The sequence below is a fragment of the Lipophrys pholis genome (assembly GCF_963383615.2).
Source record: "Lipophrys pholis genome assembly, chromosome: 19".
Lineage (NCBI taxonomy): Eukaryota > Metazoa > Chordata > Actinopteri > Blenniiformes > Blenniidae > Lipophrys > Lipophrys pholis.
Genome location: NC_137647.1, coordinates 7,090,583 through 7,108,097, shown reverse-complemented (window position 1 = coordinate 7,108,097; position 17,515 = coordinate 7,090,583). Strand labels below are relative to the sequence as shown.

Sequence of the window (17,515 nt, the reverse complement as noted above, 5' to 3'; positions counted from 1 at the left end):
ACGTTCTGCCCGTAAAGAACGTGACGTCATGACGTCGCTGAGCCTGCCCAAAAATGTTCTCCCGTGTTGTAGGATTTCGAAGAAGCGCAGGACTTTGCGGTGAAATAATACATGTTTATCCGTGAGGGAAACACCAACAAACCGCATGATTCGCAACTGAAGTTATTCGCGGTGCCAGCATTTGGTGAAACTGCTATTTCGGACGACTCCGACGGGAAGTTTGTGTGATCGTTTTTCCCGGAGTGATGTCGAATCCTGGGAGTCGGAGGAACGGGTCCAGCATCAAAATCCGACTGACAGGTAAAAAAAAAAAAAAAAAAACGAGCTCGAGAGAAAAGCGCTTACGGTGCATGTTTCAACCGGAGCTAAAATACATTTACTATAACCCGCTTGTGTAAATGTGCCGGTGTACGCAAACGGGTCGAAGCGCATTCGGAGCCCCTGTTTTCCTAAACATCCGGTTTTTGTGTGGCAAAACAAGTGCTAGCCTGCTAGCTCAGATGCTAACAGCATCCACCGAGAGAACAGTTAAGAACCCGCTCGCTGCCTCGTGGGTTTTTCCTCGAATTCAGATAAGCAGACCGGTTAACTGTTTTCAGCTCACGGGAAACAAAACAAAAACGCCGCCGCTCGACTGCCATGATGAGAAACTTTACCAACTGCCACCACTCGCGTCTTAGCCAGCTCGCGCTAGCTAGCAGCAACATTGCAGTCCAGTGTTGACCGCTAACGCTTCGCTCGCTACACCCAGTTTTTTTTTTTTTTTTTTTCCTTCGGAGGGGAGAGCTGACCACCAACCCGAGCCCCGAGTGATTGCGACGGGCTCTGGACTTCGGATGACAACGACGAGCAGCCCCTTTAATAAAAAATTTAAATCGATCTGTCGTTAGATTTAGCATGCTAGCCCTGGATTACCAGTGACCATCGATCGGTAGTTTCGCTGCTGTGTCAGCTGAAGCTACACCGACTCGTTTGGGAGTTATCTCTACCAACTTTGACACGTTATGCCTCTTTGGACCGTGTGTTTCAATACATTTGACGGGTTTCTCCCCCATTCGGAGCCCGTTTAGGAGTCTCCCCTTCCTTCTTTCTGTCTGTCACAGCTGGAACAAAAGGTTTTACTGTAGCTAATGTAACCCCACTGTGCACCCAGGGGCCTCTATTCAAATGGAAATGACCCCTCTGTGCCTCTGGACAGACCCCTTGTCGCCCCAATGGTTGAAAATTGTGCAAACACACACCAAAATATTTCTTTATGTGGGTTATATGAACCATTTCTGGTGAACGATTGTGATCGATGCGTTTTCAGCAAAAGTGCTGCCCTAAACACTGATGTCCTCATGTGCTGTTTAAGAATGTCCTCCACACAGTGTTTAAATCTCTATGCTTCATTGTTTTGTTCTCAAACTGGTATCCAAGCAAGAAAAGCAGAAGTCAGTTTTTGTCAAAAGTCAGATCTGTCTCACTTCCTCACTCAATTCAGTTTATTATCTTTGCAAACCATTTGCTTACCCTATACTTTATTCCGCTATACAGAGTCAAACTAGAGCAGGAAACCGCCCTGTTTGTCAATAAAAAAGCAAGAAGGTGAAATTCACCTAACAGTTGCAAATAGAGTTCATTTAAAAGCACTAAACAAATCTATCAATTAACTGCAAACACAACAGGGGAAGCACTTTTTTAGAAACAATGGACAATTTCGCTGTACCACTACCAATGCCGTTCTAGAAACTTTGTTTGTCTGGTATGTTCACACATCTTATTTTTGCGGCCCTCACGTTTAGAATATGTTTCTCAAAAAAAGAGATAAATGTCTGAGATGCTGAGTGTCACACAGCCTAAATCGAGAAAAAGGAACAATATCAATCTGGTGTAAACATGTTTTGCCGATAGTTGTCAGAAAACGTCGTGTGGTGCAAGAATAAAATCTCCAGAAGTCATTAAGATAAAGGAAAGGTACCTGTGGTACCTCTTAACTCTTAACTGCGAAAGCTTTAGTTTTTAATGATTTAGTGGGGACAGTCAGCAGGTTTCTGAGAGGGTCTTTGATTACATGCGGCTTGTTACAGGAACAAATGCATTAAAGGGGTAGAGTCAGCCAGCTGTTGTTTGCGTTGTCTAGTTTGATACTAAGATGTCAGTTGTGTCTTTTCAGTTATATTTTTAAACTTTAGAAATTGGTAGATTGATTTGATAACAATCAGTCACATATGAGAAGAATTGAGATAATCGATGACTGTCATCTTGTGCTATAGCAGATGCAGTACCAGTGTGGTAAATGCAATACAGGAACACGAGTACATTATAAGAAAACAGGTGGATGAGCTGAAATGAAGGAAAATGATGAAAGTGCATGTGGGACGGGGTTGTATGCGTAAACCAGTCACTCATTATTTCAGCTTGGATGCAAACCGAGGTTATTGCCCCTGACTGTGCCCCGCCCCCACAGGTATGAGTGGAATTCTAATTGGGTGAGGAATGTGCAGTGAGCCAATGGGAGCGCAATGCCGCCAGGCTAGCCAGCTCTGTTTAGTCTGTCAGAGAGAGCGGTTGTTTGGCCTCCCATCAGAAAAAGGCCTGTGTGTCTGTGGCAGGGACTTGGGCGAGTTTGATACTGGGTCAGATTTCACAGACTACGTTGCGTTTATGTTCGGTCAGACAAGGAATTATTATTGCATCTTTTCTCTTTATCGTCTTGTTTTTTTTTCTTTTGTTATCATCCTTGACTTTAAAATAGTGAAGTGCTTTGTAATTAATAAAAGGGAGATCTGATAGAAGCTGGATACTTTCTGAAAATGCTATTAAGTGGCTTTGGTGTCTATGGTACATAGTATGAAAATAAACAACAGATAATAAGCCAGATTTTTTTTTTAATTTTGATCATGTCGTGTTAATAGAAAATGTATTTTTAAAGTCTTGATCTTGAGTGTGGACACAGGGTTGAAATCCCAGTTGCAGCAGGAGAATATCAAGTGTACAAACTAATCTAGTCTGCGTTGAGTTGCAATAACTTATGTCGCAACCCCTGTAAAAAGGAAGCAACTGAATAGACACTATTTTAAAAGAAAATGCTGTATAGCTATATCCACCAAGGCATAAGAAGTGTGCTTCTGCTGCGATCAAATATTTCCTGTATTTGTACCTGTTCCTTATGCTTTAGTGACTTCTTAGGCTGTTAACAACAAGATGTGACTGCAGAAACATGGTCCAAGCAAGGCAAATTCCAAGAAAATAAATGGTCCAAAAAGTATGAAAAACAGTGTATTTTTGTCAGTGCATGAATAGGCTTTCTTGTTAAGAATACCCGCTACTAAATAAAAGAGTGTGATTCAGCAGGATCAGTGTGATTTGGGCACGTGCGCCACAGATTTGGCTGCCAGGAAGTCGGATTGAGCACCAACTTGCTCAATCACCAAAACAAGGCAGCGTCAGGACAACAGGTGACCCGGTGCTCTCGCAGGAGAAGGAGGGAAAGAGCTGGAAGCAGGGCAATGGAGGGAGAGAGTGATGAGTTTCATTTTAAAAGAAAGGAAAAAATAAAAGTGAAAGGATACAAGAGCTGTTTGGGATAAAGAGGGAAAGCGAATCATGCGAACTTAGGAAGCAGTGTAAGTCTTTGTAATCCTCTCACTTACTGAGCTTGCAGTATTGCAAAAGCGGCCAGAATGAATGCAGCAATGTGGACGAACCTTCGACACCATTTCTCATAGAGATCACATTAACAATGCAGAGGCGAACATATTCCATGACTGATTTGGATTGATATTGGCTCAGACTTGCGTTGCAGGGAGCATAGAAACCCATTTGTCACACTGTGTCTTTGTGTGTTTGGATGTTGGTGTGGGGTGTGTTATTAAGTAGGTGAAATATTTGCTCACGTGCCCACCAGCCACCACTTTGTTTTTTGGAGCTGGGAGGAGAAGGTCACACACACCAGGTAGTCTCACATGGGCCATTCTTCTTCCTTTCTTGTGTTTCAGTCCATACTGAAGCAGGGTCGTCAACAGAGTTCAACAGAAGTGTTAGGAGCTTTATTTTGACTCCATCTCAGATGAAAGCATAAAAAGATTACCCCTCTTAGGCATCATTTCCACTGCTTTTGCCCATTATCTGTGATTTAAGGAGTCTTAACGAGGTTGTGCAGTTTTAATAGTTGCATCCATCACTGGAACAATATGAATTGTCCTCTTGGCTAAAAGTTCGCGAGTAAGCAAAAGTGCAAAACGAGGCTGATTGTGCTCCGAACATGCCGTGACTTCAAATTCCTCGAGGAAGCAGCTCAGCTTTTCATCATCTCCCTCAGATTGTTTGTGCTTCTTCCCTCAAGAGTGGATGAATAGAAATCTCCGCCTTGCTGGCTCTCTTCAGCTCTCAGTTGTGTGTGTGTGTGTGCGTGTCAGTGTGTGTGTGTGTTTTAAGAGAAGCCATAAATGCCAAAAAAAGAAAATGGCATTGAATGAAAATTGAGACCCGGCTGAGCCACTGCTGTGTGTCTCTTTACCAGCCATGACCTTGGCAGAAAGAGGCATTTCCTGAGAGGTTGACAAAGAGCCCGTCACACACATTCAGTGCCACAGAGGAGCTGGTCAGAGGTGGAGAGGATGAAGCAGCAGCAGGGTGAAATTAGGGGTGTCTTCTATGTCTGGCAGGAGATGGGAGGGAAGGAGGGCGGGAGGGAGGGGTTGTGCAGTGGGAACAGTGACAAAGAGTCTCCTCTGCTCCTCTACTGCGAGAGGTGGCAGAGATTAGAAACCTGAGTCTGTCCTTCTCGGGCTGCGTTTCTTTCATTGTGTCTACAGAAAAGATGAAGTCTCGATGTGGAATGTGTGAGTCAGGAGGAGGAGGAATGGGAACGGGGAAGGATATCCTGCAGCCATTCTCCATGGGTTAATCACAGGAAATAGACAAGGCCATACCAGACACATTTACGCCACCACAGTCACCACATCCTCAGCCGCCGGCTCCTTGACTAACTTCCTTCACGGCTCTCCAGGCCAAACCAAATCTTGCCAGATTTTACTTGGTGCTGAAAGCGTGCTTTAGGTAATTGAGCATGTCAAAAAGAAACGGCCGTCAAGCCGAGGCTGAGACAACATTTTCACAATTGAGTTTTTACAATTTTTTTAACGCAGTGCGGCTTTTAGTTATTCCTGAAAGTTATAATTGGTTCCATTATTAATTAATCTTCTTTTGTAATTAGGGTAGTTATCATGTAGCCTCAAAATGTCAGAAAAATAATCCTGTAATTATGATTTTTTTTTAGTGCCTCGGGTTACCTTTTTCAACATCTTGAGCAACAGTATGATCAACAGTTAAACTCGTGTTTTCTAACTTGTTTATTGCCCCAACCCGTGTTCTGGCTCAAACGCAGTGAAATAAATACAATGTCCTTTCATTTGCAGCATTTTGCAGCATTCAGCATGTTTTCAGAAACTCACACGCGATGCCATTTCAGCAATAAGATAGCGAGCATTCATCAATCTATCAGCTTGGTTCTCAGGAACATGTCTGCTCCACTGCAATTCTAATAGATTAGAAATAGAAGTTACTTTAATAACGGTTTTAAAAAGAAATCCCAGTCAATGTCTTCTTGTTAATTTTCACATTTTGCAATGTGCTCGTGCTGGATTGGCCCCTCTGTCAGGCCAGTTTGACACAGCTCCTGTACAGTAAATGCTGCTGGCCTCCCATCTCCAAATCAACAAGTTTGTAGTCATGGCTACTAAATGAATCGATATGAATTGATATACTCCAGTTTGTTCTCACAGATTGTCATGTTTCACAAAGAGGTCAGCAGTACAGAACTCTAGATTTCCAACAAGACGCTCGACCCATTAATAAAGAATAACTTTGCCCTCATGAGGAGGTCACGAAGGCAAAGTGCATAAAAGACTTTTTTGAAGTTTCAATGACAAATGAGACACACGTTCTTATATTAGTTTTCGTATTCTCTTTTTAGTTGTTTTTTGCTTTTCTTACAATGATACAGTCAAGCTCATTCATGCATTCAGGTTGATTTCAGTTGGGATACAATAGCAATATTCATTCATTCCAATAATTCAATTCAAACTTTGGACTGAAAAATCTAGCCATAATCCTCACATGATATCAGGTTATTTAAGATTGTGGAACTGGAAATGAAAGTTCAGATTTAAAAAATGTATTTTTTTGCTGCGTCTGTATATTTGTCTTCTTCAACCAGGGCAGAGCCGCCGCACATTTTAAGGCCAACAACAGGTTGCATTAGTAGCTGCAGTGTAAATATTATTCAGGTTAATCACACCTTCCAGTGTTTTGTTGTCTTTTTAGAGTGCGTTACGTCAGTCGTGGAAACAAACAGATCGCTTGTTTTCTCGTTTTAACAGCCACACTCACTCCGCTGTCACCAAGGCCTGAGCATGCTTCTTAAAAAAAAATCTGCAGTGGTTCAGTTGTGTTCTCGACGTTTCACCAGATGACATGTACCAGCTGACATGTACCAGCTGTTTGGGGACACAAATACCAAGAACTTGCATAACCCGGCAGACACAAAATGAACAAACCATTTTGTACATAGTTACAGATTCCCCAAGCTGCGGTCAGTTTGAGCTTTGCACTGTGAATCCACAAAGATGATGTGGCAGAGGAGGCATCCTGCCATTCTGTGTGTGTGTGTGTGTGTGTGTGTGTGTGTGTGTGTGTGTGTGTGTGTGTGTGTGTGTGTGTGTGTGTGTGTGTGTGTGTGTGTGTGTGTGTGTGTGTGTGTGTGTGTGTGTGTGTGTGTGTGTGTGTGTGTGTGTGTGTGTGTGTGTGTGTGTGTGTGTGTGTGTGTGTGTGTGTGTGTGTGTAAAGATCCTGACACTAGCCTATACTTTACTGTACTCATAGTCTCCATGTCACATAAGTTTTCTTTCTCATTACCATCCGCTGGCATTCATATATTATCCTCGCCAGGATTCGCCCTCCTCTGATGTTGTTCACTGCTCTACACTTGCAGCTTTGTTGCATCCTACACACTGTGAGATTAGTTCAATATTTGCATATCTGGCATTTTCTCATAATGTGTTTTCTTTTTTGCAGTATTATGTGCCAAGAACCTCGCAAAGAAAGACTTCTTTCGTAAGTACTTTCATTCTGATCTCTTGCACGTGCGTAATCGTCATGCCACCGTGTGTCAGTCTACACAATGAAGTGATGTGTCCGAGTCCGTGTGTGTGTGTCCTCGGAAGCAGCACTTTAAACAAGGTGGCATTGATGTCGCTCAGTTGCTGTAGTGAGGGAGAACTGTTGACCTGTGATAGCTCCGTGACAACATAATACCCTACACTGTCATCCTGAACCAGGGCTTCGTTTGTGTGATCATGCTCGGATTTATTCCTCATTCAGAGCTCAAACAATTAACCACAAGGACTGATAATGACTATGCCAAATAAGTAATATATACAGATACTGGCCTCTAAAATTCTCAGTTAGCTCTGGATGGTCGACAGATATTCAGATAAATGTGTGCAGTTACTGTTTTGTGCTGGATATTGTATTATGATCAGGCTTTAAGCTGTTGTGAATGCTACTATTGTTTCTTTTTTGTTATTCTAATTGAGAGCTCAGACGGTCTCATTTACATGGTACTGAATAAAGTGCTCCCATTTATATGGGGGTTTATCTGCATCAAGAACATTATCTGATTGAGACACCGTTTACAAGTGAATTAGGTAAACAATCGTTGCAGTGTTGTGTCCGTTTACACGACGACAGTGATCTGAGCCACTGAAAACACTCTGTCTGTGGAAATGGGGGAAATGCAAGTTTTACGAAATGCTGCCACTGTGCATGTGCACCGCAGATGGACATTAACAACAATGGCTGCCTCCAGAGTGGCATGACTCCTAGTCCATGTCCTACTGGAACTTGGTAGTTTAATTGTTCAGGTTTGTTCAGGCTCCCGTTTTAGCAATTCAACTTCGTCATCTGTCCATATGCATGTCTGTGTACTTGCAAACAGTGCCCACTAGTGGCCCAACATGAAAACTACCTCGTTTTAGTGTTTCTGCCATTGTCGTGTAAACGTAAAGCTTTTCTGAAAAGAAACACAAAAATGAAGTGTTTTTACTTTAAATGTTTCTGGCAAACGGCGCCTTAGTTGATGGATGAATCGTACAATCCTTTGCACTATATGACTTAAGCCGTTTGTGACATGCACTCAAAATCCTACATCCAGCCTTTTGAAGTCTGTCAGTATTGAAGATGGATTTAAAGAAAATAAAACAAATCTATTAATTTGTGACACTGCGAAACCAAATTTAGTTTCCATTAAGCCTTTCGAGTTTTTTTTTTAAGTCTGTTAATGTTCAAGAGCATTGTCGTCTCCTACATCTACCAGTTGTGCTTTGCTGCTAACATTTTGAACGACGTATTGGTGTTATGCATGAGTCTCACACACAAAGCTCGACAGGAAGCGATCAGATGTGGCGTTTACATGGACTCTGCTCGGGTTACGCAACCTGCTTCGATCGCATCATAATTTCTATCAGATAAAGCCAATCCAATCAGATAAGTGTTTATGCGACGCGATTTTAATCAGATTATGGTCCATGTAACGGCAGCTGATGTTCACACTGGTGGTACAGTCCCCTGTGCTATAGTTGGAGAAGTTTGCTTCTGACTTGCATCAACATTCTAAATGCCTACAGGCAGTTTATTTTGCAAAATGAAATGCTGTGAGCTGCACTAAATGCACCAGCTAGCAGCTCATTGGCAGCCTATAAAATGTATGAAGGCGCTAAAACAGTTGCAGGAATTCCTCCGTTATGCAACCAACGCTAAACTGCGGCTATACACTGCTTTTTAGTTGCAGCACATCCTGTGTTTGGTCTGCTTACAGCTCTTTGGTCCGTGCAGCATTCACACTTCAACTTTGATCGAACTTCATCAGAGTATATTTACAAGCGTACCGGGACATAGTTTCAAGCTGACTCTGTCTTCCTGTTTAGTGCACACCAGTGTGCTGATGACAGCGTTCACACGTCCACACATGGATCGCTGTAACACGCCACTCGTGCCAGGGCTCGCTGTAACCAAACCAAACCAAACGTGACCAAGTTGTACACACCCAAATCATCTCTCTCGCTTGAATTTATTTTAATGAGTTGTCTTCAACCGGCTCAAAGTTCAGACTAATCATCAGAGAACACACAGGTTAACATGCTTGACAGTCAATGCAAAGTTGTGATGAGAGCTGTGTGCATGCAGGTCTGCCAGATCCATTTGCCAAGGTTGTGGTGGACGGATCGGGTCAATGCCACTCTACAGACACAGTCAAAAGCACACTGGACCCCAAATGGAACCAGCACTATGACCTGTGAGTCTCCTCTGAAAGCTCAAATTTAAATATATTTTTAAAATGGTGCATTGTAACTGTCTCTAATGATGGAGATGCATTGGTGTGTTTGTTTGTTTTTATTATATTTTTTTTAGCTATATTGGGAAGACAGACTCCATCACCATTAGTATATGGAACCACAAGAAGATCCATAAACGACAAGGGGCCGGTTTTCTGGGCTGTATACGACTGCTTTCTAATGCCATCAGCAGGCTAAAAGACACAGGATGTAAGTCTGTCTTTTTTGTTCAATGGGCCACTTTTAAACACACAAATGTGCAATTAACCAACAGCTGTTTCAACAAAAAAAATGTCTTCATTTGTATTTGTAGACCAGCGTTTAGATCTATGTAAGCTGAACCCATCTGACAGTGATGCAGTGCGGGGGCAGATCGTAGGTAAGGCCGGACACTGTGATAGATTATCCGTGTAAATCACTCACATTGTCTTCCTCGCTCACCGTGTCGCTTGCCTTTCACTGTGTGCATTATGCTGCGCTCCCACTCTGCCGATCCATCAGCTCTGTGACCTCTGTTTGTTTACAGTCAGCCTACAGACGCGAGACCGCATTGGCAGTGGAGGCCCTGTAGTGGACTGTAGAGGGCTGTTGGAAAACGATGGGTGAGTGTGATAATTGCTTTTGAATTCAGTTTCATGCCGGTGCTTAAGCTGTTGTTTGTGCTAGTGAGGTCCCATAGGGAGGTGTTTGTGTTGAAGGTTCATTGATGTTGCCATCTGCTGCTGAGTTGTAAATAAAAAGACGATAGATGTTGTCATTTTACTAAAACCTGAGGAAACGGATCTAGAGAGCTCTGTGTCTTTGTGAAGGCCCGTGTTTGAGGGATGTTTCAGCGAGGAGCCGTTGCCTTACTCCGACCCCACGGGGGCAGCAGGCGGCGGGAGCTGTCGGCTCGATTCACCCAATCAGGAGAGTCGTCTTCAGACGCAGCGAATAAGAGGGCAGGACTCGAGGGGTCATGGCCACACCCCTCAAAACAGACCTCATGGGCACCAACCGCCTGACCTGCCGGAGGGATACGGTCAGCCCAAAAGCAACCTGACTCGATTTTGTCTTGACTGCTGATAATAGGTCATCTAACTTTCATATGATGTCTTTCTTATCCTTTAAAAACAGAGCAACGAACAACAGTGCAAGGCCAAGTTTACTTCCTCCACACACAGACAGGCGTTAGCACCTGGCATGACCCTCGGATACCCCGGTATGAATCTACCTAACCTGTTTCTTTTGGACCCGTTTCAGACAGGTCGTGAAGAGATTTGATCCCCCACAACAAAACTACATACTATCTGTAGCAGATGGACCACAAATATAGAAGAAAGGAACAGAATATATCATCCTATGTACACTGATCAGCTATGTGTTATAAATTCTGTCAGCTAGTCATTGACAAAGCTGGTGGGTTGTACCAAGTCAAACATGGACAAAAGTAAGGATTTCAGTTATTTTGACAAGGATTTGCTTCCCAGTTTGCAGTGGTCAGTATCTAGTTAAAGTGGTCCATGAATGTAATAGTGATGACATGGCCATGGGAGAAAGAAGGCTCATCGGTGTACGTTGGGAGTGAGTATTTTCCCGTGTTGCCCGATCCAACTGAAGAGCTACTGAAAATGCATACTTTAGAAGTTGCATAGAATAATAACTGACAACCATGGCATTCTAAACAGACCCACCATGTCTCCTCATACACAATGTGCTTCTATCGTCTTTAGTTGAAAAGCTGTTTTGTCCTTTTTTTTCACCCATTAATTATGTCAGCTAAAGACAAAAAAAATCTAAGGTTATTTCCTCGAGCCCCTTTAGTATACCTCTAGTATGTAGGTTGAGAACAGTCGGAGACAGGGAGCTGATTGAAAGCTCACTAATCTCAGTCTGCGTCCTTGTTTCTGCTGCAGGGATCTGGCCAGCGTGAGCTGCGAGGAACTTGGTCCTCTGCCAGTTGGCTGGGAGGTCCGAAGCACTGTGTCCGGTCGGATCTACTTTGTGGACCACAACAATCGAACCACTCAGTTCACGGACCCACGCCTACACACTATTATCAGGTACAGGTGTGCGCGCACTCTGGAGGTACTGCGATTGCTCGTTGGTCACAGACTCCCAGACGTCTCGGATAAATACGAAATCAGTGATTTCAAGACTAATCTGTTCATCTAATCTGTGACGCTGACCTCGGACTGGATGTTAACGGTGTTGCAACGTGTGATTTACAAATAAATTTTAAAAAAAAGTGGGCTTATAGCAGATTTAGCTGCTCTGACTGAACGCACAGTGTGTGATCCTGTCTGCTCCAAGGCTTGGCCACTTTCCCTGTTGTCATGTTGACCCTACCCTCTTATTTCCAACTCCAGCCAGCAATCCCAAGCAAAAGAATCCTCCCAGGCCCCCCAGATGGACGTGGGGGGCGAGGAGGGAGGAGGAGGCGGAGTGAGTGGCGGCGGAGGGGACGGAGACGTGGCAGCACGTTATGAGAGAGACTTGGTACATAAATTAAAGCTGCTCCGCCACGAGCTTTCACTACAGCAGCCTCAAGCAGGACACTGCCGCATAGAGGTGTCCCGAGAGGAGATCTTTGAGGTGGGTGCACAAAGCCACCAGCTTCTCTAACAAACTATTTGAAGGTTATTGTTTTTGTTCTTCTTTTGTCTTTAACAACATGTCTGTGTTTGTGTAGGAGTCGTATCGGCAGATAATGAAGATGAGGCCCAAAGATTTGAAAAAACGGCTAATGGTGAAGTTCAGGGGAGAAGAGGGCCTGGATTATGGTGGAGTCGCCAGGTAATGTCACACAAAGTCAACACAGTTCTGCAAACTGTTGTTATCGTAAGCTCTTCTCACACAGAACATTAATATTTCACAGCAGACAAACCTCGATCCCCTGGAAAAACTTATTTCATTTTTCCGAGTAAACTGTACGTTGTGCAACAACAGCCCCGATGCCATTGAGTCAAAGAGACGTTGCATCACAGCAACAATTGTTCATCTCTTGAACACAGACTTCCTACAATGTGCCAGTTCTTGGGGACCTCAGCCCAGTAGAAAGTGGTTCAAATATTTCTTTTAACATTTTTATTTTACTGATATCATTAAATGATTTAAGACAAAATCCTCACCAGCAAGTATTTGACATTTTAGTCTGTTACAGATGTAACAGATGTAATGGCAAATCTTTCTTTAGGAGAAAAATGTTCATGTTTTTTATTGCTCGACTCATCGCTTCAAACATATCACAACACTTAAACACACTCTACGAAGAAGGCACCGTCTAATAATTGATTCTCTTTTTCTACTGAATCTTTGTTGAAAGACCAATAAAAATACATGGGACACACACACACACACACACACACACACACATAGAAATTTATGAAAGCAACAAAAATACCAGAATTAACAGACAAATAAATAAACAAAAATGAAATAAATATGAAAATATATAAAGTAAATTAATGATATGTAGGCCTAAGTATCAAAAAGGACTACAGTGTTTTACTATGATGATGGTTTGTATAACCTGTTAACCTGCCGCTCTATGAAACTGTCAAATAGATCATTAATTTTCCAAAGATGACAGAGCACTGACTAAGGACAGAAAAAGGCCCCAAGTCTTATTAAAATTGTCTAGACAACCTCGAATACTGAAATGAATTTTCTCTATATAAACGTAGGACATTAGCTCTTTCTTTTATTAAATGATGGGGTGAATCATTGTTTTAACAAGCTTTCTGACTTTTGCTGCTTGTCTGCAGGGAGTGGCTGTACCTGTTGTGTCACGAAATGTTGAACCCGTACTACGGCCTCTTCCAGTACTCCACGGACAACATCTACACGCTACAGATCAACCCCGATTCCTCCATCAACCCCGTGAGTGACACGCGGGGACGAGCACTCGCTTGTGGCCAAATGCTTTGACCGTCGGCTGACTGTGTTTGTCCATCTCCCAGGACCACCTTTCATATTTCCACTTTGTGGGTCGTGTGATGGGCCTGGCGGTTTTCCACGGCCACTACATCAACGGGAGCTTCACGCTGCCTTTCTACAAGCAGCTGCTCGGCAAACCGATCCAGCTCAACGACCTGGAGACCACCGACCCCGAGTTACACAAGAGCCTCGTCTGGATACTGTGAGCAAATGCACCTGCACACAAATCAACTCGACTCTTTCGTTGTATTTGAGTTTGTAAACTGGCTCCATTTCGTGTGTGTGTGTGTGTGTGTGTGTGTAGAGAGAATGACATCACTTCAGTCCTCGACCACACGTTCTGCGTGGAGCACAACGCCTTTGGGAAGTTCCTACAACACGAACTGAAGCCTAATGGCCGCAATATCCCCGTCACCGAGGAGAATAAGAAGGAATACGTCAGGTAATAATCATAAAACCATCGTCCTCAGTCAAACCGTGTGTCAATGTGACTTGGGGGGGGGGGGGGGGGGGGCTGGCGGCTGGGGGCTGGGGGCTGGGGGCTGGGGCTTGTATTTGTGTTGACCGGGCTCGTGTTGTTGTGTTTCAGACTTTACGTGAACTGGAGGTTCATGCGAGGAATCGAAGCCCAGTTTCTGGCTCTGCAGAAGGGATTCAGTGAGCTCATCCCACAGCACCTCCTCAAACCTTTCGACCACAAAGAACTCGAGGTACTTCTTTAAAAAATTTCCGCCCACCAAATGCCATATTATGTTGTTGTTTTTATTTTATTTTTTTTAAATCTGCTGTACTTCCCATCTCCCCAACTCTGTTTCTCAAACCCTCCCAGCTGATCATTGGCGGACTCGGAAAGATCGACCTCGCAGACTGGAAGACCAACACCCGGCTGAAGCACTGCACAAGCGAAAGCAACGTGGTGCGGTGGTTCTGGCAGGCGGTGGAGGCCTTCAGCGAGGAGAGGAGAGGGCGCCTCCTGCAGTTTGTCACCGGCTCCACCAGAGTCCCACTACAAGGGTTCAAGGCGCTGCAGGGTGGGTCAGGCACCGGCTCGCTTCACACACATCCGTCACTACAGTCACTCCATCCTTCCAAGGTCTTACAGACTTTACGTACAAGCGCATTAACAACAAGTCTTTATTTGTGCAGCACTTTTCTAAACACAGTTACAAAGTGCTTTTACATTAAACACACGATAAAATTTACAACAATAAAATACAAAAAGTAGAGATCAGAAGAAAAAAACAAGAGAATATCAGTTATATAAAAGCCAAGCGATAAAAAAAGTAGTTTTAAGACTCGTCTTAAAACAGGATTACGTTTTTCTCAGACTAACACAAGATATTTAAAAACATAGGAATAATAGTTTTAATATTTCAGATGGTCAAGCTATTTTTTGTAAAGTTTTTCTTTGCTAATTATATAAAATCTTTATATTGTAATTATGGCACATTGTGCTGAAGTTTTCTGAAATATGTTATCTGGTTTTTATTAAAGATTCTTTATTAAATTAAATGGATTCCTTCAAAAACTTTAAATTCATCAGATGGAGCTGGCGAAAAAACTAACATAATGGAATAAATAGCACATCAAAATCAGTACGCAATACATATTACAACTTCTCATGGCTTTTCAGTTTAAGTTATTATCGCCACAAATCCCAAAAGTTGATCTGGAGTGTTGTTTTTAATATGATAAAAAGGATTAAAGAGAGATTCAAATATGAATTAAATGAAGAATTCAGTGGTCAGAAAACAGATCAGAAAAGCTGTTGTCGTGATGCAGTAAACTTATACTTTACAATAAGGTAACGTTTGAAGTTTTGATTTGCTTTACAAACTGCGAGGTGACCCGTCTTCTGGGGTAGAGCAGTGGTAACTAGAATGTATGTGTGTAAGGTTCTACAGGTTCTGCAGGACCAAGGCTCTTCACCATCCACTTGATAGACGCCAACACAGACAACCTGCCCAAGGCTCACACATGGTGAGAACTCACTCGCAAAGTTCATCTGCGGTCCTCCTCTTACTGTCGCCGACTGATTGTTCTTCTCCGTCTCTAGTTTTAACAGGATCGACATCCCTCCTTACGAGTCCTACGAGAAACTTTACGAGAAACTGCTGACGGCTGTGGAGGAGACCTGCGGCTTCGCTGTGGAGTGATGAATCCACAACCAACACATACAACTTCTTTTTTTGTTTTCTTTTTTTTTTTTTTGGTGGGACATTTTTACATGTATGCACACACACACACACACACACACACACACACACACACACAAACATTATATAACGTATACGACGAGTATACTGAGCAGCCAAGCATCACAAGAACACAAATCCACTCTCTTGCCACCTCTTCACCACCGAACTTTTGGGGGTTAAAGGAGGAAGCACAGCAGCAGGACAGAGGCGGGCGGATAGAAGATTTAAAAAAAAAAAAAAAAAAAAAAGTATTTTAAAATTTTTCAAATGTTTTGAAGAAGCATTTTTAACCTTCAGTTTTAACAAGCTATGATGTCATCCTTCAGAATGTCTAACCACCGATCAGCCAATCGGACGCGAGCCTGCGAACAGAGACGCTGAAACCAGATTTGTGGAAGAACAAGCAGCGATCAGTTGTCTTTCTGTCTGAGGAGCTGATTGATTGACTAGTATTCATGCTTCATGTTTAACCACTGTCGTGTGTCAGAATGTGTGCATGTCTGTGTGTGTGTGTGCGCGCGTGCGAGCGAGAGTGCATGTGAGACAGTGTGAATTTATACGTGCGTGTTTTTTGTGTGTGTCAGGCATGGCACTCGGTTACGCTGTAAAGAAGAAGAAGAAGAAAAAAAACAAATCAAATGAGCCTGCTCCTCAGTTTGCTAACTTTTTTTGTCTCTTCCGTTTGTATCTGCGACCACTCTGATCCACTCTGATGTTTTATTATTTATTACTAAGTGATTACTGACCAAGCTGCTATATCTGCTCTACGAAGAGCCCACACTAATCTCTTCATCTCCCCCTCTACCAGAGTCGAAGGGTCAATTCTCATGCAATTCAAGTAATCCACAAAGTGGGTTCTATTGAATTTTGTTGATTTTGTTACATTTTTTTAACATTCATACGACTGTGGGGAGGGAAGGGGGGGGGGGGGGGGGGGGGCTAGCTCCCATCAGTTCATGAGAACTGTGTGTTTTAAATGCCTCGTCGTTACGCTCGCTGAAGTGAAAGGGAAATGACTTTTCCCCCCGAAAATCCATTTTAAAGTCTAACTTTATTGACGTTGCGGAGAGGTCAGGGGGCATGACTTGGAATTAAAATTTTTATTTTTTTTAATTTTTTTTAAACGAGCCATGGAGACGGAAAGAAGGCGTCGGCTTCAGGAATTCTCTGGTTGTCCGTGACATGTATAATGAAATTTCTCCAGCCTTTTTCATACATGTTTCATCAACCATTTCACCATCTTTTATTGATTCTTTGTGGCTCTGATGTTTCTCTGCCAACCTTTTTTTTTTTTTTTTTTTTTTTCTTCCATGGCCTGAATGTTAGAGAAAAAAGTAGTTGTCATCCTGCAAGACCACCATGAATGAGCCTCTTTATGGTCTTTAATGCTTCGTAGAAGTGAATGAAATCAAACACCTAAATATTCGAGCGAGCAACGTGGAGGGGAAAAAAAACAAAACAAAAACGAAAAAAGGTTGGGATCTGTTGTAGATTGAGGACTGTTACGCAGTATCATTTCAATCTGCATTTTCTAGGAGTTCACTGTGTAATGGATGCAAAAGTATTGTAACTTACTATGTACTTAACATTTATGAAAATACAATGTAAATAAGATTATATTAAAAGAAATTAAGTTGAAAATACTTTCCGTGTTGTGCGCATGGTTCTGTGGGTTTGAAGGACATTGACTTGATTTTTTCCTCCTTCAGTGTTTTCCAAAGTGATATCTTCATTTATTGGTGGGCCGTCTATTCTGTTCTCTGTGTTCTATAACGCTTCATCCAATTTATGGTCAAGGACACTGGAGCTGATCCCAGGACACAGTGGTTGAAAACAGATAGAACACCCTGGATAGGACGTTACGGGGCAAACACGCAACGTTTCATATGCAAATGCATCAACGCATCCAGACATTTTAGAATCAGCAATTCATTTTTTTTTTTTAACTGAGAGGAAACCATAATAGCATATTGATTAGGTTGTAGTTGTGATTGAATATTGCTTAAAATCTGAAGCCTCCCG

General features: G+C 42.8%; 1 protein-coding gene across 2 annotated transcripts; it reads left to right on the top strand.

The window, feature by feature from the left end:
- smurf1 (SMAD specific E3 ubiquitin protein ligase 1) lies at positions 1-16,939 on the top strand. 2 transcript variants are annotated; one of them, XM_080488036.1, is made up of 18 exons: positions 1-300; positions 7,060-7,098; positions 9,229-9,337; positions 9,454-9,587; positions 9,691-9,756; positions 9,904-9,979; positions 10,187-10,398; positions 10,494-10,578; positions 11,273-11,419; positions 11,726-11,951; positions 12,049-12,152; positions 13,124-13,238; positions 13,319-13,497; positions 13,600-13,737; positions 13,885-14,005; positions 14,125-14,326; positions 15,200-15,275; positions 15,352-16,939. In XM_080488036.1, exons 1-18 carry the CDS (start codon positions 246-248, stop codon positions 15,449-15,451), a joined length of 2,184 nt encoding a protein of 727 aa, XP_080344162.1. In that variant the 5' UTR covers positions 1-245; the 3' UTR covers positions 15,452-16,939. The 2 variants fall into 2 exon arrangements, with proteins under 2 accessions (XP_080344162.1, XP_080344161.1); XM_080488035.1 differs by having other exon boundaries at positions 15,191-15,275; positions 15,352-16,099.
- The last annotated feature ends 576 nt before the right edge of the window (positions 16,940-17,515 follow it).

Excerpts from the sequence above, each read along its gene's own strand:
- smurf1 (XM_080488035.1), top strand. The coding sequence starts at position 246 with ATGTCGAATCCTGGGAGTCGGAGGAACGGGTCCAGCATCAAAATCCGA. Across the intron at positions 11,420-11,725 it reads CGCCTACACACTATTATCAG|CCAGCAATCCCAAGCAAAAG; the intron begins GTACAGGTGTGC and ends TTCCAACTCCAG. Across the intron at positions 14,006-14,124 it reads TCGACCACAAAGAACTCGAG|CTGATCATTGGCGGACTCGG; the intron begins GTACTTCTTTAA and ends AAACCCTCCCAG.